This window comes from Tubulanus polymorphus, chromosome 1 (assembly GCF_964204645.1).
Source record: "Tubulanus polymorphus chromosome 1, tnTubPoly1.2, whole genome shotgun sequence".
Lineage (NCBI taxonomy): Eukaryota > Metazoa > Nemertea > Palaeonemertea > Tubulaniformes > Tubulanidae > Tubulanus > Tubulanus polymorphus.
Genome location: NC_134025.1, coordinates 648,933 through 674,698, shown reverse-complemented (window position 1 = coordinate 674,698; position 25,766 = coordinate 648,933). Strand labels below are relative to the sequence as shown.

The 25,766-nt window shown below is 36.7% G+C and overlaps 2 protein-coding genes across 2 annotated transcripts; both read right to left on the bottom strand.

Moving 5' to 3' along the window:
* Positions 1–994: 994 nt before the first annotated feature.
* Positions 995–6,548, bottom strand: LOC141903287 (heat shock protein HSP 90-beta-like). Its single transcript, XM_074791387.1, has 8 exons — positions 6,427–6,548; positions 5,513–5,872; positions 4,532–4,921; positions 4,025–4,249; positions 3,525–3,690; positions 2,745–3,083; positions 2,081–2,349; positions 995–1,764 (listed from the first exon to the last, which is right to left on the bottom strand). Exons 1-8 carry the CDS (start codon positions 6,427–6,429, stop codon positions 1,324–1,326), a joined length of 2,193 nt encoding a protein of 730 aa, XP_074647488.1. The 5' UTR covers positions 6,430–6,548; the 3' UTR covers positions 995–1,323.
* A 526-nt stretch (positions 6,549–7,074) lies between these two features.
* LOC141908478 (centrosomal protein of 290 kDa-like) lies at positions 7,075–25,568 on the bottom strand. Its single transcript, XM_074798561.1, has 45 exons — positions 25,478–25,568; positions 24,795–24,891; positions 24,560–24,713; positions 24,250–24,305; positions 23,906–24,052; positions 23,766–23,819; positions 23,408–23,560; positions 22,988–23,170; positions 22,654–22,743; positions 22,460–22,582; positions 22,225–22,342; positions 22,044–22,150; positions 21,896–21,967; positions 21,739–21,809; positions 21,113–21,379; positions 20,445–20,601; positions 20,139–20,366; positions 19,543–19,707; positions 19,152–19,301; positions 18,933–19,058; positions 18,508–18,750; positions 18,089–18,169; positions 17,718–18,003; positions 17,364–17,554; positions 17,169–17,229; positions 16,988–17,085; positions 16,580–16,712; positions 15,942–16,453; positions 15,778–15,858; positions 15,390–15,632; positions 14,983–15,204; positions 14,252–14,625; positions 13,669–13,882; positions 13,161–13,298; positions 12,886–13,000; positions 12,368–12,600; positions 11,509–11,654; positions 11,243–11,393; positions 9,972–10,250; positions 9,782–9,889; positions 9,534–9,698; positions 8,793–9,140; positions 8,463–8,555; positions 8,194–8,364; positions 7,075–7,654 (listed from the first exon to the last, which is right to left on the bottom strand). The coding sequence occupies exons 2-45, from the start codon at positions 24,882–24,884 to the stop codon at positions 7,376–7,378; spliced, it is 7,476 nt and encodes a 2,491-aa protein (XP_074654662.1). The 5' UTR covers positions 24,885–24,891; positions 25,478–25,568; the 3' UTR covers positions 7,075–7,375.
* Between the last annotated feature and the right edge of the window lie 198 nt (positions 25,569–25,766).

The following is a 25,766-nucleotide window of genomic DNA, read 5'->3' as shown; positions in this document are numbered from 1 at the left end:
TCCACTGATAGTAATCTCGTGATGCCTAGGTTACAGCATCCACAGATAGTAATCTCGTGATGCCTAGGTTACAGCATCCACCGATAGTAATCTCGTGATGCCTAGGTTACAGCATCCACCGATAGTAGTAATCTCGTGATGCCTAGGTTACAGCATCCACCGATAGTAATCTTGTGATGCCTAGGTTACAGCATCCACAGATAGTAATCTCGTGATGCCTAGGTTACAGCATCCACAGATAGTAATCTCGTGATGCCTCTAGGTAACAGCATCCACAGATAGTAATCTCGTGATGCCTCTAGGTAACAGCATCCACAGATAGTAATCTCGTGATGCCTAGGTTACAGCATCCACCGATAGTAATCTCGTGATGCCTAGGTTACAGCATCCACCGATAGTAGTAATCTCGTGATGCCTAGGTTACAGCATCACACAGATAGTAATCTCGTGATGCCTAGGTTACAGCATCCACAGATAGTAATCTCGTGATGCCTAGGTTACAGCATCCACAGATAGTAATCTCGTGATGCCTAGGTTACAGCATTCACCGAGAGAACAGAATCGCCATTAACCGTAGTAACCCTGGGGACATCCTATTTTAATATCTGTTTTTCAATCAAAGTTGTGGCAGCACTGTACGGTCCCCAAGCGGAATTTCTGTGAACTAATTTTATTTCCGTACTCTAACCTAGACTGGTTGCCTGTCCCATTCAATATCTTAGAGACCGGTAACCAGTCTATACACTAACCGTCCTCGTTAATTAGTTCACAGAAATTCCTATAGGGGACCGTACAGTGCTGCCACCAAGTCATGCGCATCATGGGGGCCGACTCTATCCGGATGTCTCCAATTTCGATCCTATATCGATTAAGATAATACACGATCAGCATAGCATTCACAGGCAACCATTCTATGGATTTGAGATAATGAAGTTCTACCACTAATATCCTCAATTTCACCACCTCAAAAAAAGATTTACCACTAAATACGGACTAAATTAATACAAAAGAATTTTATTGTCTCTTTTCAACATCGTTGATTGAATAAATCAATAAGGTTACACAATAGATTCCACTAGTACAGTTTTAACCAGTTTCAATAATTCTAAGATAACCTAATGATAAATATTACTACAGTGGAACCCAATCGTCGGTGGAGGCATCAGATTATAATCTGCCTCATTTTAACGAGGTTCCACTGTAATTACAATGATAATATTTAACTAACGACTGACATCAATAAGGGCAACGTCCATAAAGACAACATTGATGAGTTTGAATTTGATCTTCGCTTGAAAAATACTAATTAAAGAGTTTAAAGATTTAATCGATTTCCTCCATACGCGTGCTATCGTCTCCGTCCTCACCTTCCAGGGGTGGCATCGATTCATCGGCCGTCTCCGTGGTTTCGATCTCGTCCTCTTCGACTCCTAAACCTAGTTTAATCATGCGATGAATTCTATCGGCGTGAATCTGCGGTTCCTCGAGAGTAAATCCCGACGACAGAAGAGATGTTTCGAATAATAACATTACTAAGTCTTTAACTGATTTATCGTTTTTATCGGTTTCGGCTTTCTCGCGAAGCGTTTTCACGATGGAATGATCGGGGTTGACTTCGAGGTGTTTCTTGGCGGCCATGTAACCCATCGTGGACGTATCGCGGAGAGCTTGTGCTTTCATGATGCGTTCCATGTTCGCGGACCAACCGTATTGACTTGTGACAATACAACACGGCGACGTGATCAAACGGTTTGATACAACAACCTAGAAATTAGACACAAAATTAATTACAGTTCAAACTAACTACAATGACATAACAGACCCCACCTTAATGATAGAGTGAATGTTTGATTAATTTAACTGAAGACAATATTCAGAACTAACAGTCTTAATTACTGCATCAGATGATTGGCTTTAGTTAGCGCTGTATCAGCATATATGGATAAGCTGGGAAAAGAATTCAACATCATTTGCGACTCAAGACTGATTAGTTCTAATAGGTAACTCTTTCAAACCCTAAGTTTCATATTAATGATAATTAAATGACCTAAAGTGAAGTAATGAAGGGATGATTTCTTACCTTTTCGACTTTCTTATCGAGAATCTCCTTCATCACTTTGCACAGACCCTCGTAATGAGCTTTCTGTTCTTCGAACTTCTTCTTCTCTTCCTCGTCCTCGGGTAATTCTAATCCTTCTTTCGTCACGGAAACGAGCGTTTTACCGTCGTATTCTTTCAATTGTTGAGTAGCGTATTCGTCGATAGGATCGATCATGTACAACACTTCAAATCCTCTCTTCTTTACTCCTTCAACAAACGCTGAATTCTGTACGTGTTCACGGCTTTCACCTGTCGGAAATTAAATAACACTGCATTCAGATCAAATCTACACTCAGTTTATACAGTCATTTATACCGCAGATCATTGCATCAGATGATTGGCTTTAGTTAGCGCTGTATCAGCATATATGGATAAGCTGGGAAAAGAATTCAACATCATTTGCGAAAAGAATGAATTATTTTGACTCTAGAAATCTACAAATTCAAGTATCAATCTGCTTACACGTCAAATATTCAATATTAGATCAACTTTTAAGAATTCACGCATTACATATGTTCAGAACTTCATCCGAGAAATTTTTAATTGTAAATCAACAACAGAAGACTTTGACAGAGGTCCCGATTCGAGGCAGCAGATTGATACCTGTATCAGTGAAACTAGAGATAAATTTATGAGATATTTACCGGTGATGAAATAGATGGATTTCTGGTTCTCCTTCATTCTCGACACGTAATCCTTCAATGAAGTCATTTCGTCTCCGGATTGAGAGGAATAATATCTGAGGAAATCAGCGAGTTTCTTCCTGTTGGTCGTATCCTCGTGAATTCCGAGTTTCATGTTCTTGGCGAAATGCTCGTAGAACTTGGCAAAGTTGTCTTTATCTTCGGCGATGCTTTCGATCAATTCCATGCACTTCTTCACGAGATTTTTACGGATGACTTTCAGGATTTTGCTTTGTTGCAACATTTCACGAGAAATGTTTAACGGTAAATCTTCGGAGTCAACTACACCCTTGATGAAATCTGTAACGCAAAATAGACTTATCATTTAGAGCGTACAACTAGCGACATCTATCTGTAAAATCAGGCACTAATCAGACACCTGACGAGGTGAAATGAACATCAGTTTTTAATTGAATTGTAAGAGTCTAATGAATTACTGCATCAGATAATTGGCTTTAGTTAGCGCTGTATCAGCATATATGGATAAGCTGGGAAAAGAATTCAACATCATTTGCGATCAAGAGACTCTTCATTTATATTTATGACAAGTAACTTTAAAGGTCACATGAACCTCAGTAGAAAAATGATATTCAAACATTGATTAATAGTGAATTAGGAATCATAAAAGACGGGGTCCAGTTCCACAGTTGTGAGTTAAGATTTAACTCACTGAAAATGAACTCACTTTAACCCAGAACTGTGGAACTGGGTCCAGTAGTTTGTTGGATAGTTAGAACTTACTGAGATATTCAGGAATAAGATCTTCACAGTTATCCATGATAAATACACGTCTCACGTACAGTTTGATGTTGTTTCGTTTCTTTTTGCTTTCAAACAAATCGAACGGAGCTCGTTTTGGGATGAATAACAGAGCACGGAATTCCAGTTGACCTTCAACTGAGAAATGCTGCAAAAAAAAACATTTCAAATCATTTTACTTCATCAATTTCAAATAGATGAACCACCAAATAATCATGTTCAAGTTGCATCAGATGATTGGCTTAGTTAGCACGGTATCAGCATCTATGGATAAGCTGGGAAAAGAATTCAACATCATTTGCAACTTATAAAAGAATCAAATACAGTTTGATTCAGTTAAGTGGCCAATTAATCGGCCAACTCAAGTCATCTCAATTTCTGACCCCTAATTTGTATTCCTTATTGGAATTAGCTAAGAATAAGTAATCATTAGGATTAAACTAGGTTGGACTGGTTCCTATTTCCAGAACGTAAATATCTACCTTGACAGCTAAATGTTCTTCCCAATCGTTGGTCAATGATTTATAGAACTCTCCGTATTCTTCCTGTGTGATATCGTCAGGATTACGTGTCCACAGAGGTTTAGTTTTATTCAGCTCTTCAGAGTCGATGTACTTCTCCTTAATCTTCTTCTTTTTCTTATCAGTTTTCTTATCGGCGTCCTCATCTTCATCCAGATCTTCTATCTTTGGTTTGTCTTCATCAGCCTTAAAATACATCCAAGCATTACTTACACACACTACACACTCATTGAATCTGGGACAGAGTTTAACAATTCTGAGACATTTCACTTCCAAATTGTGAAGTCAGAAGTTGACTGTGAACTGTAGAGCTGCCAGGATTCAGAAAGTTTATAGTTTGGTCGCATCAGATGATTGGCTTTAGTTAGCGCTGTATCAGCATATATGGATAAGCTGGGAAAAGAATTCAACATCATTTGCGACAATAACTTTCTCAATATTTCCCACGGAAACGAGATTCAATTTTACCTTCTCTTCTTCCTCCTCTCCCTCTTTCTTTTCTTCTTTTTCTTCCTCTTCTTCGTCGTCGCTGATCTCTTTTTCTCGTTCTTTCTCGACGAACAGCGTGATCGGGTATCCGATGAATTGACTGTGTTTCTTCACGACTTCCTTAACGCGTTTCTCCTCGATGTATTCGTTTTGATCCTCTTTGATGTGAAGAATGATCCTCGTTCCTCGTTTGATGACGGGGTCCGAGGCGTTAGCGTTACGGACTGTGAACGATCCACCGGCCGAGGACTCCCACACGTACTGTTCGTCGTCGTTGTGTTTAGTGTGAACTGTTACACGATCAGCGACGAGATACGCAGAGTAGAAACCAACACCAAATTGACCAATCATAGATATGTCAACTCCAGACTGAAATTATACATCATATACATTTTACATGGTTCCCACAGTTGTATGAATTCAAAATTCCCAAGTACTTCATGGGTGATTTTTCAATTTTCCCAAATGGAAATGAACACATATCGTCATGTTATTTTAGTGGTGACTGGTCGATGAATGTGATTTTCAAGGGAAAATCGCTGAAGAAAGTTGCCCTTGGCAAATGCAATATATGTAAAATGTAATGAATTTCCCAAGTATTTCCCTGATTTGAGGACGATTTTTCAAATTCCCAAGTTTTTCCCAATTACCCTGATCTGTAGGAACCATGATTTTAGAATAGATATGAAGAGAAAACAGAAAACTCTCATTTCAATTAATCATGAAAATTAGAAGTTAGTTATTGAATCCAGTTATGAGACTATTACATCCAAGACCAACGCTAAGCGGATATTTTAAATAATTTTGAGATTGACTAATTGCCTCTGATATCGGGCAGCCACTGCATTGCCAATAAGAATAGCAAATTATTTCATCTTTTCTCGAAATAAACCCAAACTTCATTGTTCTTTCATAGATCAGGGAATGTGGTGATCCCCTAATGAATTAGGGGTTATTTACCTGTAAAGCCTCCATGAAAGCTTTAGTTCCAGATTTAGCGATCGTTCCGAGATTGTTCACTAAATCAGCCTTCGTCATTCCGATACCAGAATCCTCGATAGTCAGGACATTGTTGGCCGGGTCGGGGATGATATCGATCTTCAGATCTTTGCCGCTGTCCAGAACTGCCGGGTCGGTCAAACTCTGGTAGCGGATTTTATCCAAAGCATCGGAAGAATTTGAAATCAATTCTCGCAGGAAAATTTCTTTGTTTGAGTAAAATGTGTTGATGATCAAACTCATTAATTGAGCGATCTCAGCTTGAAACGCAAAGGTTTCTACTTCAGTTTCTTCCATGTTTTCTACAGTTGGTTCTGGCATCTGGAATATAATGAAATTACAACATCATGTGTTAACAATGTTCACACTTAATTTGGTCATTATCAAGAATTTAGCGCATAAGGCCTTATTGCAATTTGAAATCTGAGGAGTAAAATCAATTGATATTTAAAGGTGGGTACTGTCCACAAACCATCCAGCGGTTGGGGTTTGGAATTACCTTCAAAATCTGAGTGGTGGTATTAATTTAGCAGGGTTAGATTCCCTTTTGTGCATTGCATCCACCGGCACCACAAAGCCAAAAGCAGACAATAGAACTAAAGTGATAATGATACTTTTTTATGAAATATTTTCCCCTTTCATTCGATTTAAAGGCAATTCAAAAATACAAAGTTCTTTCCTCTATACAAGAGACAAAAAGGTAAAGGTAGAAACTGTGAAAACATTGAATAAAGTGAAAGTGGAAATAAAATTTGAAGACTCAAAAAGAGGCCCGCGGCGCCCGGCCAAATTGAAATAAAAATTGTGAAATCGAATGCCAGTTACAGAAGACTGAAATAAAGTTTTAAGATTAATGTGAATTTATGAAAACTTACCATGTATTCGGTTAAGTTGATCGGTTAGGAGAGAAGCCCTTATTTCGTCGTCCTAATCGGAGCGTCGTAGTTTTCTGATGTGAAACCACGCCGTGTTCAACCGGAAAAGGAAGTGGCCGGGATCTGGGTTTTTCTAGATTACTCCTACGCGATGACTAATAATTCATGAACCCAAAAACATCACGCAAACAACCTAAAAAGCTTTTAAAATTAGTTTCCTATTGTTTGTTTTTCGATTCGATGATTTAGATGTATTCATTTGTACGTGGAATGTATTGTAATGAGTAAAGACTGTGAACTATATCGTGGAAGTGTACGAATACAGCCGTATTACTCAATATGCTAGACGCTTCCAGAAATTTCTTTGATCTTCTTTCTTCCGAACGTCATATCCGCTCCAGTGAGTTCGAACCCCGCCTGGTGATCAATAGATACCAGGACATTGACTAATCGTTTAAATCTCCTATATGGCGAATTAAAATTTGCAACAAAACCAGAAAAAAATGTTCCGCTCGCAGATAGGGGTTTTTGCGTCTGTGGATCCACTTTTTCCCACTTTGACTAATTAAGAAGTCACAACTTTTATATTTAAATTACTTAAAGTTTATTTTTTTCTAAGAAATTACATGAAATGTAAATATGTGATAAACAAATATATGCGAAGATTATAAGTATTTCTGTCTTTATGGATGGAACATAAATTACCATTCACCAATCCAGCTGGCCAAACCTAATGGACCAGCCACAAAGTTTCTGAATCCCGATAAGAGATCTGCACCAATTCAAAAAAATTAGGTTCTACATTTCTACATTTACAGATTCTAAACTACTTGACTACTACAAATCTTATCCCTAACAACCTAAAAGTCTTTTACCTCCCTGAACTACTTAAGATTCCCAGTGTATCCATCAGCTCTCCAAGAAATTTTAACTCTGAGAGCCGATTTTTTTATAGTTTTATAGAAATACCGAATTGTTCTGATATTTGAGACAATCTATCTTCGTATTGAACATTTTTCTGCACAGATTCTCGATAGTTATATTTCAAATCTTCGATTTCTTCGAAGAATTCCGGACCGAAGTTTGAAAGTTCTTTGCGTAATTTCTCGATTTCGATCGTTGATTTATTGTAGTCTAATTGTACCGATTTCAATTGAACTCGTAAATCTACGTTTTCCTTGAAAATCTTGTCAGCGTCGTGAAGTCTGTGAAGCATGTCATCGGTCGGCTAAAAATTAGAAATAAAACAAACCTCTCTTATTGATCAGTACAGAGTTACCGGAAGTTAACTCAGGACCTAATTCTAACTCATTACAAGTTGTTTTCCATTCCCCAAACCAAATGAGGGCCAATCAGTTTTAACAGGAATATACTTCTTTTCCTAGAGGGGGGAGAGGCCAAAGACTTTGACCTGCAGATACTGCTACCACCAGGATTTGGACCCATAAACCATGGATTGATATAAGACTGTCTGATTGCTGACCAAGATTCTAACACATGATGAGACCCCTTTATTATGAATGACTGACTGCTAACGCCCAGCGGGCAGTTGCTCAAAGTTGGTTAAAGGTAACCGGTGGATAGTTGACATAGTGATAATTAAAAGTCCATTGTTACTACGGTAATTATCCATCGGTTATCTTTAACCACAGTTTCAGCAACTGCAGCCCCTGGATTTGAAGATTGAATTGACCAGAGAGAGAGAGCACTGATCCTTGTTAAGGATGTCATGATTAACGTGAACATGTTGAATGATTAGGACAGTACCTTTTCAGTAGATGAAGCTCCTGTTTGTTGCTGTAAACGAGTCACTTCATACAATAATTCCTGTTTCTCGTTTTCCAATCGCTCAAGTTTTAATCGAGATTGTTGAAATTGTTTCATCAAATCATTATCCGTAACCATGGTACCAGACGGGAAATTCTCCAATATATTCACCTAGAGAGGAATCAATCAATAAACAGATACAATTACGCACAAATAATCAATAAACCCCATTGTTAGACCACGACATAACCCTGGCAACCTTTACATACCTTATCCTTCAATTGTTCATTTTCATGGATCAATTTTTGTTCTCTTTCGGCCGAATCTCGTAATAAAGCTTTAGAATCTTGTAAAAGTGACGTCTAAAAAAAAATGTTACGAGAATCAATTACAATTTATGAAACCAGGGGTCCTGAATACGATAAGGCGAGAATGGGCAACCAGCTATCCCGAGAAATAGAGCGCCTCTGAGATATCAGACATGCAAAATCAGTTCATTTTCAATAAACTTTGATCTCAATTTTTTTTTGTTCAATCGAAATTTCACGTGGCACAACAGTGTTGCTAGTTTCCACTTAGTAGATTTAAGATGAACGAACCTTTTTTTCTAGATCGGCTTCGATAGATTTGAGTTTTTCCTCGTACATCCGAGTAGATACCGCCGTTCTCCAACCTTTACTATCTAATCCAGACATACTCGTGGAGCGTTTCGCATCCTGTATTTCCAACATCCCTTTCATATTCGACACCTCTTTCTCCAACTGTTCCTTCGTTATTTCTAACTGTCGTTTCTCCACTTGTAGTTTCTCAGCGTTGTGAACCTCTTTTTGATAATCTTTACGAAGTTTTTCGTAATCGGACATCATTTTAGCAGTTCCACGTTGAGTGCTCTCATAGCGTTCGGTTAAAGACGCACCGACCGTCTGACGCAGATCTGTCAACTGAGTCTGAAATTAAACCCATTCACAGGAAACTTTCACTCTTTTTCTCAACTATGAGAAGTGACAAAACTTTCTTTTACCTAGAGCTTGTTTGTGGCTCTAGGGTTCTATGCACCCAGTCTATGGACTTCCATTCCCCAGTGAATTAAGAGAATGTATGTTCATCATTTCATTGTTTAAAATCCGAACTTAAAACCTATATTTATAAATTGGCTTATTTCTAAACTATTTTTTGCTCATTGTGTGGTTTGTTTTAAAATGATTTATAATTTTCTCTTGTGATGTAAAGCGCAGAGATTTTTTCTATAAGCTATATTAGCAAATGAATTATTATCATTATCATTATTATTAGAAATAAACGAAATTTAATCATTATGATTATCGATGAATTATGCTTACCTTGAGTCCATCATTTTCAGCGTGTAAATGTTGTAATGTTTCATTGGAAACAACACCCGGCGCTTTCTTCAATCGCTCGTTCTCTTGTTGAACTCTTTCTACAACTTTCTTCAATAAAGCGATCGTTTTTTCCAATTCTCGATTACTTTTTCCACTTTCTCCCAACTAGAAAAACATCATCGTCAATAATTCTGACTAAATGTTTGAATTAATCAAATAATCTGAATTCTGAAACAATATATTCTTACCCTTCGCAGTCCTCCGGATGATGAACCCAAAGATCGTGATGTTCCCTGTAGATTCGCATTTTCAGCTTTTATCAAATCGATGTAATTTTGTAAATCTTGAATTCGACTCTGAAATATATTTCATATCAACACATGAAATAAACTTGTATTAAGGTGCAGTAGTTCTTTTAAAGGATTTAGAATCACTTACTTTCAATCTAGGGATGTCTTTATTCGCTTGTTCAACTTCAAACTTCAGTTCAATATTCTCTTCTGATTGTTTTAGAAGTTGTTTATGTAATTTCTGTTCTCGTTCTAATAAATCTCTGTACGCCTGCTCCGACTCCGACCCTGCAGTTCCGTTTAAAGCACGTCGCGCCGTCTGTCGTTCCAAATCCTCCAATTTCTCCGTCAGAAAACGATTCTTTTTCTGTAGATCTTCGAATGCTCCGTCACGACCTAGCGCCAACTGTCTCTTCAGATTGGACACCTAATCAAACAGTTGTTATTTAGTTTATCGTATGCTAAAACTTTCACCGTGGACTATTTGTCTACATGTATAGTCCAGAGCACAGGGGTTTGTCAAATTTGATAATAAATGGATTAAACAACATGTAGTATCAGGACCAACCTTAATATCTCTATATTTATTAAACAGAGTCAGGGCTACTGAGTTTGGCCATTGATACTGGTTTTATCAATTCACTGTTAAATGTGAAAAGCCTATCTGTATTTTAGATTAATAAGAACCAAGTTCTACAGAGTTAAATAATCGAAAACGTACTAATTCTAACTGACAACTGTGTGACCACTTAATCAAACATCAAGTCTAGATATAATATAATATTGATTTACAATAAGTCTTGTTTATAAGTTTATGAAATTCTTATTTACAAATTTATCAAGGATAAATTGTATTGTCATTGATAGCAGACAGATGTGTACCCAAAGCCAGCCAATCAAACCCTAACTCTAGGTCAGCTGACCACCTGTGACATCACAACCCCAGCAGCCAATCAAACCCTAACCCTAGGTCAGCTGATCACCTGTGACATCACAACCCTAGCCAATCAAACCCTAACCCTAGGGTCAGCTGACTACCTGTGATAGCAGCCAATGAAACCCTAACCCTAGGGTCAGCTGACCACATGTGACATGAGTATTGAAGCCACTCACAGCCACATGTGACATGCAACCTTAACTGCCAATCACAGTGTTATCCTGACACGTGACATTTTACCTGACAGAGAGATGTAGAATAAAGATGTAATAATGAAACAAACCTCTTGATCAATCAATTTCCAGTAATAAGAACGATTATATAAATCCATACTGATCTTACACTGTTCTATCTAACACAGTGAGTGTATACACTATACTACACCACACTGACTATAGCTTCAAAACACTGACATGGTTCACTGAGATCTACCCTAATTTCTGTGAGATTGTTATTTTCGTGATATTCACACATATACATACCTCTTCTTCTAATTCATAGTTTTGTTTTTTCAAATCTTGCATATTATGAGCAGGTTTTCCCATGACTCTTGTTGCTGATACAGCTGAGATTTTATCCTCTACTGGTTTCCCTTTTAACTTCATTTCCAACTGATCTTTGTCTTTATTCGCCCTGTTTCAAATAAACAATACTGAACTGACTCGATTGTTAACAAGAATTTCCACTTAAAGGTGGATAACATGTAATTAAATTGATTATTAAATCTTCAATTTTGTGGGTCTCGTACCTCTCTAAACCATTTCGTGCCATTTCTAATTGTTTACTAATTTTCTCCAGTTCGTGATCTTTATCTTTGATTCTTAGTTTTAAACGGTCGACTGTTTTTTGCCATCGTTTTCCCTCTTCCCATCGAGCAACTGTTTCACTTTCATTCTGTTTGAAAAACAGCCAGCTTCAAGTTAATTTCAATACATACAAACAGATGTAAAGGCTGAATAACAAAATTACAAACTCTCTACCGGCCGCTTCTATCAGGTTTACAGATTACAAACTCTCTACCGGCCGCTTCTATCAGGTTTACAGATTACAAACTCTCTACCGTGGCCGCTTCTATCAGGTTTACAGATTACTAACTCTCTACCGGCCGCTTCTATCAGGTTTACAGATTAAAACCTCCCTACCGTGGCCGCTTCTATCAGGTTTACAGATTACAAACTCTCTACCGGCCGCTTCTATCGGGTTTACAGATTACAAACTCTCTACCGTGGCCGCTTCTATCAGGTTTACAGATTACTAACTCTCTACCGGCCGCTTCTATCAGGTTTACAGATTAAAACCTCCCTACCGTGGCCGCTTCTATCAGGTTTACAGATTACAAACTCTCTACCGGCCGCTTCTATCAGGTTTACAGATTACTAACTCTCTACCGGCCGCTTCTATCAGGTTTACAGATTACCAGAAGAGAATTGATAGAGCTCGATCAAAACCTGCTTATGATAGATCCACAATCAACAGGGTCCCTTGTGACTGCAGTAGTTTCACAAAGTTAAGAATCCACCAGATGCCAGGAAAAACACCTACCGCAGTCAATCGGCAACCATTACTATAACTCTGCACAGTCATCAAATAATAAAACATTTTCTTACCTTTGTCTCTTTATGTTCGAATGGTTTTTCTGCCTGAATTTGTTTGCGTTTTAACTCATCTTCGAGAAGTCGATTTTTGCGTTTAAGTTCGTCGATCTCTTTAGCCTCGGCTTCTCCCGGAGCCGGTTGTTTTATATTCCTCAATCGATCCAACTTTTTCTCCAATTCTTCAATTTCTTGTTCTAGTTTTTGTTTATCTGTTTTTAATCTCGTGATCGTCGTCTCTTTACGACCTGTGAATAAAATAAAGCCTTTCTTTATTTCACATCAAAAGCAACATCTCTGACAATATGGGATTTCAGATTAGAAACTTGTACAAGAACCTCGAAGCTCTCAAGCTGAATGGGATGTTCGTCAAGTGTAATGGAATAAGAGTCTAAGATGTAATCATTCAGAATGCAGCAGAAGATTAGAAAGAATTATGAAATCACTGACAAACTCAATTTGTATTTCCAATTCAAAACAAGTTAAACAAATTTCACTGTTTATGAGAATTGAATATTGAAAGCGTTACTAACTGAGGTCATGTTTAATCTCTTCCATTTCTGATGTTAATAGATTCTCTTGATCTTTACGTTTCTTCAATTCTTTCTTATGTCGAGTGATTTGTCCTCTTAATTCTTCGTTCTCATCCTGAAAAATTAAACAAATAGCAATTTTATCAACTAATCTTTCATTCATCACTCGAGAACCCAGTTGCACAGATGTGAGTTAAAAATTGACTCATTGAAAATGGATTGATTTAAGGGATTGAATTGAACTATAGACCTGGATTGTAACTAGTAATTTGTACCTGTAATTCTTTAGTATGTTTATTCACGAGTTTCTGTACATTTTGTTCTGCAGCAGTTTCTTCAGCCGTTTGTTTGACCGCTACTTCAGCTTGTGTTACCATATCAGCTCTTAGATCCATCAGTGCTTTACTTAATGCCTGAAAATCAGAACACAGAGAATGCAATACAAACTAAAGCAATTCTTATATGTGCCTCAAGGGCTTCACTGGTAGTTTAACGAATAAAATAAGATCTTGTTTTCAAAATGGTTTTGACTGAATTTGTATTGATTGAAATTTCAGCTGAAGTTCCAGGAAAGCATAGTTAAAAATCATGAAAATGCTATTGTGAGATTGTTCGTTTGGCCAAAGTAAATAATAGTAAAACAAGGTTGCATAGTGTCAGGTTAAATTTTCCTCAGTTCAGTTCCAATGTTATAACTATTGAGTAAAATTTGTACTATGGCTAAAAGAATGGTAGTTTCATGAATAAAATAAGATCTTGCTTTCAAAATTTTCGACATTTTACCTTATGTTGTTTCTCTTTCATTGACAACTGATTTTTCAGTTTTTCCACGAGGTTTTTCATCGTTGAAGTCGGAGCTCGAGCGTTCGCTTCTTTTTGATTCTTTAATTCAATATTTATTCCGTCGATTTTCTTGTTCAAACCGATGATTTCTTGCTCTCTTTGTCCGATCACTCCGTTTAGTTTTGCTTTCTCCGATGCTTGTTCGGCCAACAAACTAAAATCAAGCAAAATATCAAACTACAGCGATTCTGTGTTTGCTAAATTTTAAGAGGTGCTGCATTCATTCTTGAGGCTTTTAGTTGGTGGTCTCAAAATATTGAAAATTGCTGCAATCACCTACAGCACTTACTACCTTACTAAGAGACTATTGTTGATTTTGACTGGAGAACACAGGATCCAGTTCTACAGGTTATGGGTAAGATTTGAATTAAAACATTGGAATGAACAAATTCTGACTAGAGTCAAACATTGGCTAGGACTGTGGAAGACAAGTGGATCCTGAGGACAGAGGTACAAATAATTCACTAATAAATCATAGATTTCAGCAGCTAGCTACTGGGTATATTTGAAATCAGTTCCTTACTTGTCTTTATCTCTAGTCATTGATTTCATCATCTGATCGAGCTTCGCCTTCCATGAGTCTGTTTCTAATCTCGATTGTCGTAATTTCTCGGTAAGAGCCGATAACGAATTATCCTGCTCCGCGACCATATCCTCCAGTTCATTCAATCTGGCTAACTGACGATTGGATGGTTGATCGATTCCTGGTTTATTGATTAAATCTACGGCGACCTGTTTGAATTTACTGAACGCGTGGTCGGCTTTAGTTTGTACTTTACTATGCATGAGATTCATCTCTTCGGAATGTCTTCTGCTCATTTCTTGAATATCCTCACGAGCTTGTTTTAATAGATCTTGATATTTTTGGATCGTTTCATCTTTTTGGGCGATTCGAGCCTTCAATTAAACAATCATCAATAAATTCATTCCTTCAACAAATTCATTCCAGCAATTTCTAAATGTCTACATTCTTGTATTTAATTTGTCGCAAACAAAGAGATGATTTCAAAGGAAACTTTGGTCATTAGTATTTTTCACTCATGTAAATATTTCTACAACGGCCAAAAGAACACTGTTGAAATGTATCCTGGTTCCACTGTTATCAGATTCGACTCAACTCATGAAAATAAACTTATCCCAATTCAAGAGTTAACCATAACTCACAGTGGAACTGGATCCTGAGTTCAGAGTTAACTCTAAGTCACAACTGTGGAACTGAATTCAGAATATCTTAATGACTAATTGATATTTTACCTGTAAACTGCCAACAGTTGACTGAGCTATCTTCAAAGCCTGATGAGCCTCATATTCGTCCTCCTGAGTGACTTGTTTTTCAGCGTTGTGCATTGCTTTCATTATAACCTCGTCTCTTCCCGGAGTCGCTGGCATTCTCAATCTCAATTCAGCTATTACTCGATCTTTAGTCGTCAACGCTTTATCCAATTCTTTCACTTTAGCTTCTAAATCTGTGGATTTCTGTGGGGAAATACGGATAGAAAATCATTCACCAAACTCCTGTTATTAAAATCGCAAAGGACATTCTGAGCTCTGCGGTTTATCGTATAAAAAGTGGATCAAAATATTCTAGAATGTTTTACATATCATCACTATTCTTCTAAGTACTCAGACCCCTGTAATTGTCGTAGGAATATAGAACAAACCTTTCTCATAACTTTAGATTCAGATTGAGCTTCTAGAATTGTCTTCACATTGCGTTTGATAGTTAGTATAGCCTGATCGAGTTGATTAGGGAGTGAAAGAGTTGGATCCGGTAAACATCCCGCAGCTGATTCAAACTCAGCTGCTGCTCCTGCTATTTCAGCTTGAGTCTGTTCCATATTAGCTATAATTCTCTCCAATTCCACCTCTCTCTGCTCCCACTGTAGTTGTCTTTCTTCATAATCCTGAAACAGATTCACTTACAAATTAGAGAATTTAGAGACCAGTCTTATAGCCATAGTACAAATTTTACTCAATAGTTATAACATTGGAACTGAACTGAGGAAAATTTAACCTGACACAATGAAACCTTGTTTTACTATTATTTACCTTGGCCAAACGAACATTTTCCTCTTCCAATCTCACAATAGCATTTTCATGATCTTTAACTACGCTTTCCTGGAACTTCAGCTGAAATTTCAATCAACGCAAAAATTCAGTAAAAACCAACTTTCATTAATGAAACGGTGAATTAACACTGATTTAAACCGGACCTGTTTAGCGAGGTTTGTATTCTGTCGTTTCTGTTTAAGATCCTCGAGTCGTAACGCTTCCATTTTGCCGTGCCATTCAGCGACTTTCTGCGCGCCGCGTCCGTCCTTCAACGTAACCATCAAATCCTGTAAACCTTGATGTTTTAATTGAATCTCGGCGAGTTGATCTTCGACCTGAGTTCGTTGTTCGTGAACTTGTCGTAATTCGAGCGTCAGTAGTTTTTTATCCTCTTGTAGCTGAACCATTGATTTAGCGAATTTCTCCTGCCTGACGAGCGGAACGGCTCCGCTGAACTGACGTCGCAGAGAATGAATCGTACGTTTTAAGTGTTTCGATTTACTACGAGACTCGACCTGATTGTGAAACAAAGCTTGATCTTTCTCGTCTAATTTATGTTCTCTTTGTAAAACTTGAGCTTCTAATTTGATGATCTTTTTCTGAGCGTCTTCGTATTTTCTGACGGCGGTTCCTTCGCTAACTTGTAACAATACGATCTGTCTGTGTAATTTACCTGAAACATGAAATCAGAATCATTATTGGACATTTTTCGAATTACTTTGAATCTGGACTCAGTTTCTAAAACGAGTCAATTCTGAACGAATGATGTTGGAACCGGGAGTTCTGCGGTAAAACGAACCTATGATAGTTTTCTCATCACTTTGAGCCTGTATATCTAACAATTGTTGTCTCAATGATAAAACTTCTTTATCGCGTGAAACTTGTTGAGCGTCTAAAGCTTTAGCTTGCATTACACCAACTTCAGCTACTTCCTGAAATAATTACATCAAAAAACTACCGTCAAAAACATCTAGGGTTCATGGGTTTGGATTCTCGTAGAGTCAGAGTTCTTCTCTCCCCTCCAGCAGAAGCCACAATACCCTGAACTAGGCACAGTTACCCGGTTGATGGTTTTTCTCATAACTCTCTCCCTTAATCAATAAGAATAAACCCTGCTAATAACAGCGCTCAGCGGGTTGAGAGATGAAATGAAAATTCAAGACACATGTTTTATGAAGATTCTGACATCAAAGAATTGTGTTTTTACCTTTAGTTTAGATATTTCTACTTTCATATTTGCCTCAATGGTCTCCAATTCAGTAATTCTCTTTCTATCTGCATCACTCACTTTCTTAGTGACGCAATCTATTTTAAAGACAATAATCAACAATTAAACATTCAAACACACGCACATTCAGCACGTCGGGTTCCAACGTAATCTAACTTACTCGATAGTTCATCGCGAAGTTCTCTTTCAACTTTCTGATTTTCTAGATTCATTCGTGTCAACTATAAAACACCAAAGAAGACAATAAATACCAATTATGTAGAGATCATTTAGGTCATTTTCAAAGTCTCAACCAATGAACTGTTGAACTGTTGAGTCTAGGATCTCTAATTATCACTGAATACTTGTATTTTACCTCGGCGAATTTCTGTTCCAATTCTAGATTACGATTCTCTAACTCATGAACGGTTTGTTTATATTTTTCCGACATTCTTTGTGCGTGTTCAGCTCGTTCTCTTTCATTGATCTCTTTCATTTCTAACATCGTTATTTTCTTAGATATTGAAATCACTTCTCCATCACTGACAGCGCTGTCTCCTTTTACACCTACACAAAATAATTCATCAGTAAATATCATACAGTCAACTTGACACCGGTTTTTCCATTAAAAATATGTTTTAATACCTTGTTTTCTCAAATATTCATCAGTAAACTAAATTCAACTAGACGACTTTAAACCGGTGTGTCCGATGAAACTATGTATAAATACCTTGTTTTCTCAAATGTTCCAGAGCCGCCTCAAACGTATGTCCTTTCTCTTTTTCAATTTCTAATATTTTTTTCAGATTGTCATTATCGTCTCTCAATCGTTTGACTTCAACTTCCATTCCTTCGAATTCCTCTGATTTTAACACCAGATTGTTTCCGCGTTCCAGTAAATCTCGGTATTTCTCCGTCAGTTCGTTGTATTGTTTATTCGCGTAGTCAAGGTCACCAGACGGAACTGATTCGTCCAACGCTTTCTGTAAATGCGCGATTTTAAACGTCGCCATGTCCTGAAAAATTACCGTTACCAAAAAGTGTATATTTCATGAAATCTACAAGAATGGCGACATTATCTCAATGAATAAATGATCTGACCTTGTATCTTGTCAGGTAACCAATTCTTTCGGTCACTGCTTTCTCCATTTGAATCATATCATTTTTCAAGCGATTGTTTTCCTAAAATAGCAAAATAATATAAATCAAAAACTAGTAAAACTGACTCCTGGATCCAGTTTCAGTGTTGTGTGTCAGATTCCACTCAGGTTCCAAAGTTTGCAGTTTCAAATTAGCTCCTGAGTTAAAAGATTGGAAATGAACTACCTGGCAATCTTCTTAACTCAACAGTTAACTCCAGAACCTCCAACTCCTTAACCTAATTCAACAGTCTGCAGTTTAGATTTGACTCTTACAACGTGAGAAATGAATTTATCTCACTCTCTTAACTGAGAAATGTGGAACTGAATCATGAATGACCTAATTAAAGTGATATGTTAACTGATGTCTGATTAACTCACCCGTCTCATTGCGGTTTCCATTTCAATGATAGCGTTATATCTTCGAGTTAACGCTTTCTCATTTACTCTTAAAACAGTCGTTTTACGAGTCATTTCTGAAACTCTTCTTCTCACTTCAACCTCGTCCTGTTCTAATGTATCCAATAATCGATCAAACTCTTGTATTCTCACTTTATCTTCCTCAGCTTTTCCTTCCATTTTATTGGCATCTTCTTTCAGTTTTTTCTCTCTGTTTTCCCATTCCTGAAATATCAAAATTATTCCACATTTCAAACGATTTGATCTTGAATTAGAATAAGTAATTTGAAGATAAACCCGAAATTATGAAATCAAACATTTTTGAAAATAGAACTGAGTCTAAATCTCTTTTTCTTCAATCATTTATCGACGGAAAACCAAAATGATAGTTATAAGTAATGAATGACCTGTTTTTCAGTGATGTAGTCGTTATAAAGCAGCCCTTGTTGATGACGAACTAACGCAAATTTACGCTTGTAATTTTCTAAAGCTGCTTCCATTTTCTTCATCGTTTCTTCTTTCAGAGACATTTCCTGAACAACAGCAATGAAATATTGATTTTAAATTTCCTGATGTCGCGTACAACAACAACAACAACAGCTTGAAGAAATGAATTCACTTATTACCTGTAAAACTTGAACTAAATGTTCGTTTAAACTGGCAATAACCTCAGCACTAGTGATAGCCATATTATCAGGTAACGGAACAGCGTGTACAGTCATTGATCCAGCTCCTAATTCACGCAATGCTTTCAAATCTTCTTCATATTTAGTCAACTATAAAAACATTTTCGATAAACGGATTACAAAGTAACAAAATATTAGCATTACATACATATTGTATCTATTTTGCTTCAATATGTAAAGTGGAACCTCCTCATTATGACGATTGATCAGTTTTTACAAACCTGGGATTTTGTCGCAAATAAATAAAATCTAATAATTCTACCAGATTTTCTGGTGCCCTGAAGTTTATTGTAATGATGTTCAACTGTAAAATTATTGTAAGTCATTTTACCTTTTCTTGACTTTTCTCCGATTCCATTTTAGTTTTCGTACATTCGACTCTTGCTTCTCGTAATTCTCTGCGTAATTCATCATTTCTTCCTTCTAGATTATCTAAACGAGCTTTCAGATGTAAACCGGTATCGTATTGTCCTGTGTAACTCTTAGCTTCCATTGCCTACAACATATTCATATAAAACTGAACTACCAATGCAATCTATGAATTTCTGAACAAGGCAAACTTTTTAGGAAACTATGAAAGCAAATAAGACAAAATCAGTTTTTCTTATCAGTGACACAAGACCCTTTCAGCGCTGACAATACCCAAAAGTGCTGGCGATCATTAGACTAGTTTCACAAAGAGGTCAATCAATTATCAGTATGATGAAATAGGAACGTATAATCAGGAATAATGGACCATTTTCAGGGACTGTTACCCGATAATGTCAGGGATTATGTGTAATACAGTAGAGAGCCTCCTCTCGAACACAAATCTGAGAAACATTTTACAACAGAATGTGAATTACATTCCATTTGTCTAAACTCAAATTTAATACAAATCAATGATTTCAGTTCCTTTTTCAAAGATTTCACAGAGAAATAACTTACAGCTAATATTTTCTCTAACGCTGGACACTCAATTATCTGAGGACCGCTCGTACCGCCCTCAGAACGATTATTCTCTTTCAGATTTTCTAATATTTCTCTCATTCCTTTCTCCAAGTTTTTATTTTGATCCTCGTATTCGGTGCATTTTAAACGGAATTCTGAATTCTCTTGTCTCATCACGTCGTACAATTTACTGTTTTTATCCAATTCTGATTCCAGTTGCTGATTCTAAAATATTTAAAAAAATCGTAATTTTACGCAATCGTCATTCAGTAAAATTCACACGATTAGAATTTCATTATTTACTCTGATTTTGAGTTCGTCGTATTCTAAATCTTTACGCATTAAACCCATAGATGGCGCTGCTCCGGCAACCTGAGCAACGCTGACTGCTTGAATTTTATCGTCTGAGAATCCATCTGCTATCATTAAATCATCGTGAGTGATTCCTAAATTCACGGCCCTGAAATTCAATATTTCATTCAGTTAAAAAGAAGCGAATGAAATAAACAGGTTCTAAACATCAGAAAGTGTTACTTGTATAAAGAGTCAACCCCTGATAAACTGCACCCGAATCAGTGATTTATGATTTTGGCTGTATAGAGTATGGGAGGGAGTATATCGGGATTTATTTAAATAGTTAAGATATTATATTCAGGACCCAGTTCCACAGTTGTGAGTTAGATTAACTCTGAGTTAAAGTTAGTTCATTTTCAATGAGTTAACTCAGAGTCAAATCTTAACTCACAACTGTGGAACTGGACCCAGATGTTTCTCAGAAAAAACCTGGCATTAGATGGGGGTGATATTGGTTGATTTATCAGATGAGGTATAATATCAAGGTAGACTGTACACTGATAAATACACAATAGACTCTGCTCAAGTCAGATTTTTTCAGACAGGACAGATTTTCTCTGATTGAAAGAGGTCCGACTTGAGCGGAGTTTACCGATAGTAGAATACGTGTGACATACTTCTGTCCTAATTGTTGCGCTAATCGTCTGATTGTTTTTTTATGATTAATTCTCTCGTCCTCTAAACGTTCCACTTCTTTCTGAAGCACCATATTTAACGCGCGGTCTTGTTGATGTTGTGAATTTTTCGAATGTCGAACTTTCTCTAAATCGATCGGTTCTTTAGGATCGAGACCGAGACGCGCCCTCAGTTCCTCGTTCTCATCGTATAAATCATTTATCTGCATTTCACATTTATTCACTTGTTGAGTCAAATCTTCTATTTGTCTGGAAAAAACAATTTAGTGAACGTTACAATGGATTCATAGGTCGATATAAGGGTTAAAAACACTGTGGAACTATTCCACAGTTGTGAGTTAAGATTAAACATTAGAAATGAACTAATTGAACCAAGAAATGTGGAACTGGGTCCTAGAAGTTAACAAATTTAAATTCTTATCTGATGCCATAGTTGCTTCAGTTGTAATCAGTCCATTTTCAATGACTTAACTCTAGACTCGCAACTGTAGAATAGAGTCTCAATTGTTTAACTCAAGTAAAATCTTTAACCGGGAACTGTGGAACCGGGAACTGTGGAACCGGGAACTGTGGAACCGGGAACTGTGGAACCGGGTTGTGTTTCTTACCTGTCTCTGATGCTAACATTCATTTTATGTTCTTTAATTTCAGCCACAGCTTCAGGTAAACCATATTCACCCTATATAACAATTACAATGTCCCTTAACTGACTGACTGAATAAACACTAAACACTGACTGAATGATTGTATAACACAAACACTTACCAGTTCATATTGTCTCATTCTTTCTAAAGCTTCGCTCAAATCTCTGTCTTTCTTTTCTGCATCGTCTTCAGCCTAAAAATAGATTCAGCCATTAAATATCTAAACCTCTGAATCCCTAAATTCCGCAGATTTTACTGATGGAACAAACCTGAGTTCTTCTGTATTCTGCATCTTTAAAATTCTCTTCACTTTGCAGTAATTTAGATTGTAATTCACGAATGCGTTGAACGTTTTTATCAGACGGACCTCGACCAGCTACAAAAACAACACAAAAACAATATTATACAACATTGAATGAAGTTTAAAGAAGTGTTGAACTAAAAACTCACTTTTAGAAAGTTCATCTCTGAGGTCTTCAATAACTGCCGTACTCGTTTGAATTTCACTTGTTGCTTGGTCTAGTTTATCTTTTAATATTTCAACCTGGCGATCTCTTTCCTCAACAGCCTGAAAATACAACAAATTACAATCAATAATAGGTATCTACACAGGTAGCTGCTCGGCATGGGTAGCTGCTCGGCACGGGTAGCTGCTCCGTAGCTATTCTAAATAATGCAGCTGTACCTTTGATAAAACGGCAACTGATGCTTTTTCTGTGTCCATATTCGCTGCTAACAATTGTTCCTTCAGTTTCTGAACTTGTAAATGATACTCAACAACTTCGCTGTCTTTTTCTGCCAATATTTGCTACAAACAAAAAATCATGATTAACTATGAATCCATCTGAAAGTACAGTGCAGTGAGTTTCATGTATTTACCTTCCATTCCTCAACTTTATTATGAACAGCAACCATTATTTCATCATCTGCGTCTGCTTTAGAATGAACTTGTTCCATCAAATCACTGACCTAAATATCAACAATAATCAACAAAATATTGATTAAAACTACTACATTTCATGAATACATATAACATTAAGGGAGGCTTTGATTAAAAGTATTCTGGTTTAGGAACAGCGATTCCGGATTACAAACTCTCGACCGGCTGAGCATTATAGAGCATATCCTGGTCAAAACGAACGCGCCAGAAGATAATTACGGAATCGGTAGAGACCGATCTGAACCTGTATAATCAAAATGAGTGTGAAATTACCTGAGCTTTCAATAAATCATTATCTTTACGAAGTCCATCCATAACTCCATCATATTCATTCAATTCAGTTTTTAGTTTCATATAATCAGTTGTCATTCGATCCATTTCTTGTTTGGCGTCTTTCATTTTTTTACTCATATCATCAACTTGTTCTTGAAGTTTGTTGTTCGCGAAAGTCAAATTCTAAACACACACAAAATATTTTCATCATTATATCATATTCAAATAAACTTTATTCATGAAGTTTCCTTCTTTATTTTGTTATGTATTTCTGGTTAAATGAAGGCAACATTTTTTGTATTATTTTGATGAACTCCAAGGACTCTGGTCAACTCTGTATCTGTTCAATTCAGTGAATTATCTATAGTAACAAGATTAGAGTAACACAGAGTTTCCACTGTATCCACTGTTTACACTTACATTGACTTCCTCAAGTGCTTCCACTAATTCACGTTTATTCTTACTGAGTTTCTCTTTATATTCTGCATCTTCTCCTCTTTTCATCATCATTCTTTCTCTTTGTGATTCTAATTGTCTTTCATGAGCATCTATTTCACGTTTGTAGCCGTCAGCCTTTTAACAAACATCATTCATTTAATCAAATCTGTTTTTAATTCCAGGACACAGTTCCACAGTTGTCAATTAAATCAGACTCCTAGTTCATTTTCACTGTTGTTATGTCAGATTTTATCGAGATTACCGAATCAATAGGTTCATCTATGTTGTGTTAAATGTTGTTGCGTCCTTAGTGTTTTTATGAATACAACTGAATTTTTACCTCTGATCTCAAATTGTCTTTTTCTTTTTCCAACTCTTGTACTTTTGCTGCCATCTAAAATATAAGATTATTGAAAATATTTTCTAAGTGACATTCTAAATATTAATCGATATATTTCCGATGATATTGATAATTTGTACCTGTTCCGATGATTTTTTCTCATTAGCCAGCTCCCGTTCGAGATTTCCTAGATCTTCCTGAAGAATTTTATTTTGTCTTTCAAGATCCTGAAGTTCTCCGCGTAGGAATTTCGTATCTCGACCACTTTCAGCACCGCCTCCAAATCTCTGTCAATATTCAAAACATAAAACTTTCAGCATCTCTACTCAATCTTATGAATGAATCAATGTTTTATATATTTAAATAGATACAGGACCTGTTCAACAGTTCTCATGGTTAAATAATCATCTAAAATCTTAAAGTAAATTTCAAGTAAAAACTGTTGATGTGGATACATCTTTATTTAAGAGGATGAATTTTTCACCTGTAAATCTTTGTTTTCCGATTCTAATTCTGCAATTCGATCCAACAATTCTTGTTCTGAAATAAACACACGTTTCAAACATTAAATTCGCAGAGAATCATCTTAAAACAGAATTTGAATACAATGAAACTTGTTGAAGTTGTCATAGTTTCTGACGATCATAATGTTGAAGACTTATCCATTTGATGTCTTATTCCACTTAGTAAATAGAATAAGACACGCGAATTGAGACTCAAAATAATAGAGACAATTTCAATGATGCGATCAATAACTTATTCAAATGACGACATTTAGAGATTAATTTCAGTACCTTTTTTAGCATCCGAGCGTCCAGCTGTCTGCGCTTGCTTCTCCATCTCTTCCATAGCAACCTCAGCTTCAGCAGCTTTAACTAACATCACTGATTGAGTGATACGGAAAACTTGTTTAACTCGATCTAAATTAGATTCATCTCCGACATCCAACTGTTCATTGATAAAACATGATACAATAAATAAAACATGAACCCCTTGTATTCAACTATAGACTGTAGTGATGTTACTGACCTCAGCTAATAGTTCAAATATTGACTCAGCTTCGTCTTCCAGATTTTCCGGGTCCATTCCCATCACCCGGTCCCAATCAAACGGCGCCATTTTTGTTCTGCTCAATCAATGAAGATTAAGTACCAAAAAAATCAGAATATCAGTCGTAAATAAATAAGTCGAAGGAAGGACGAAGTGACAGTGAGCGATGTATGGTTCGACACAGTTGGCTTAAAGTGCAGGCAATTTTACATCAATCATTATACATTTCTATTTACTGTAGACCGTCAGGCGTCATTGATTAAGAAGATTGTCGGGGCTACTCTCAGAGAAGAATGTCGGGGCTACTCTCAGAGAAGATTGTCGGGGCTACTCTCAAGATTGTCGGGGTTACTCTCAGAAGATAGTCAGGGCTACTTTCACATTTCATTTGGACGCAGCTTGACTTTTGGTCGGGCAAAACTAAAAGACTGTAGAGCTAAATTTAGTGCATATTTCAACCTTGGGGTCGAAACTTGAAAGTAATAGGTACCGTTCTACTATCGATCGAGGGAGGAAGGAGAAAACTTGAATTGAGAAAGGGTGTTTGCACTGCCACTGGCACTTGGCTCTATTTTTCTATGATTTCTGATTAATTTCTAACTGATCAAGCAGGGAATTCAAATAATGCACGCCCTGTTATAAACCTCGTAATCAACACCAACCTGACAAATAGGAATCGGGTCTAAAAGCCCTATTAATCAGTGTTTAGTCAGTGGTTTTATATTCAAGTGAGAATTATCCGCCATTTTATAACAAACCAGTAACTAACGTACTAATTACCGCCAACCAACAATATTCATCAATACCGATTTGCCCATGTTTTATTATCCGAATATGAGCGTAATTAGATATACAATCACTAATCAATGAAGTAAATCTTCCTAATGTAACAATTTCATTATTGTTACTTGTTGATGGTGACCGGTTTTATGTGATATTTAGTACGACTAA

Excerpts from the sequence above, each read along its gene's own strand:
- LOC141903287 (XM_074791387.1), bottom strand. Across the intron at positions 4,922-5,512 it reads CTTTCATGGAGGCTTTACAG|TCTGGAGTTGACATATCTAT; the intron begins GTAAATAACCCC and ends GTATAATTTCAG. Across the intron at positions 1,765-2,080 it reads TCGATAAGAAAGTCGAAAAG|GTTGTTGTATCAAACCGTTT; the intron begins GTAAGAAATCAT and ends TCTAATTTCTAG.
- LOC141908478 (XM_074798561.1), bottom strand. The coding sequence starts at position 24,884 with ATGGCGCCGTTTGATTGGGACCGGGTGATGGGAATGGACCCGGAAAAT. Across the intron at positions 23,171-23,407 it reads AAGCACTTGAGGAAGTCAAT|AATTTGACTTTCGCGAACAA; the intron begins GTAAGTGTAAAC and ends GTGTGTGTTTAG. Across the intron at positions 11,394-11,508 it reads GCACGAAATGGTTTAGAGAG|GGCGAATAAAGACAAAGATC; the intron begins GTACGAGACCCA and ends TATTTGAAACAG.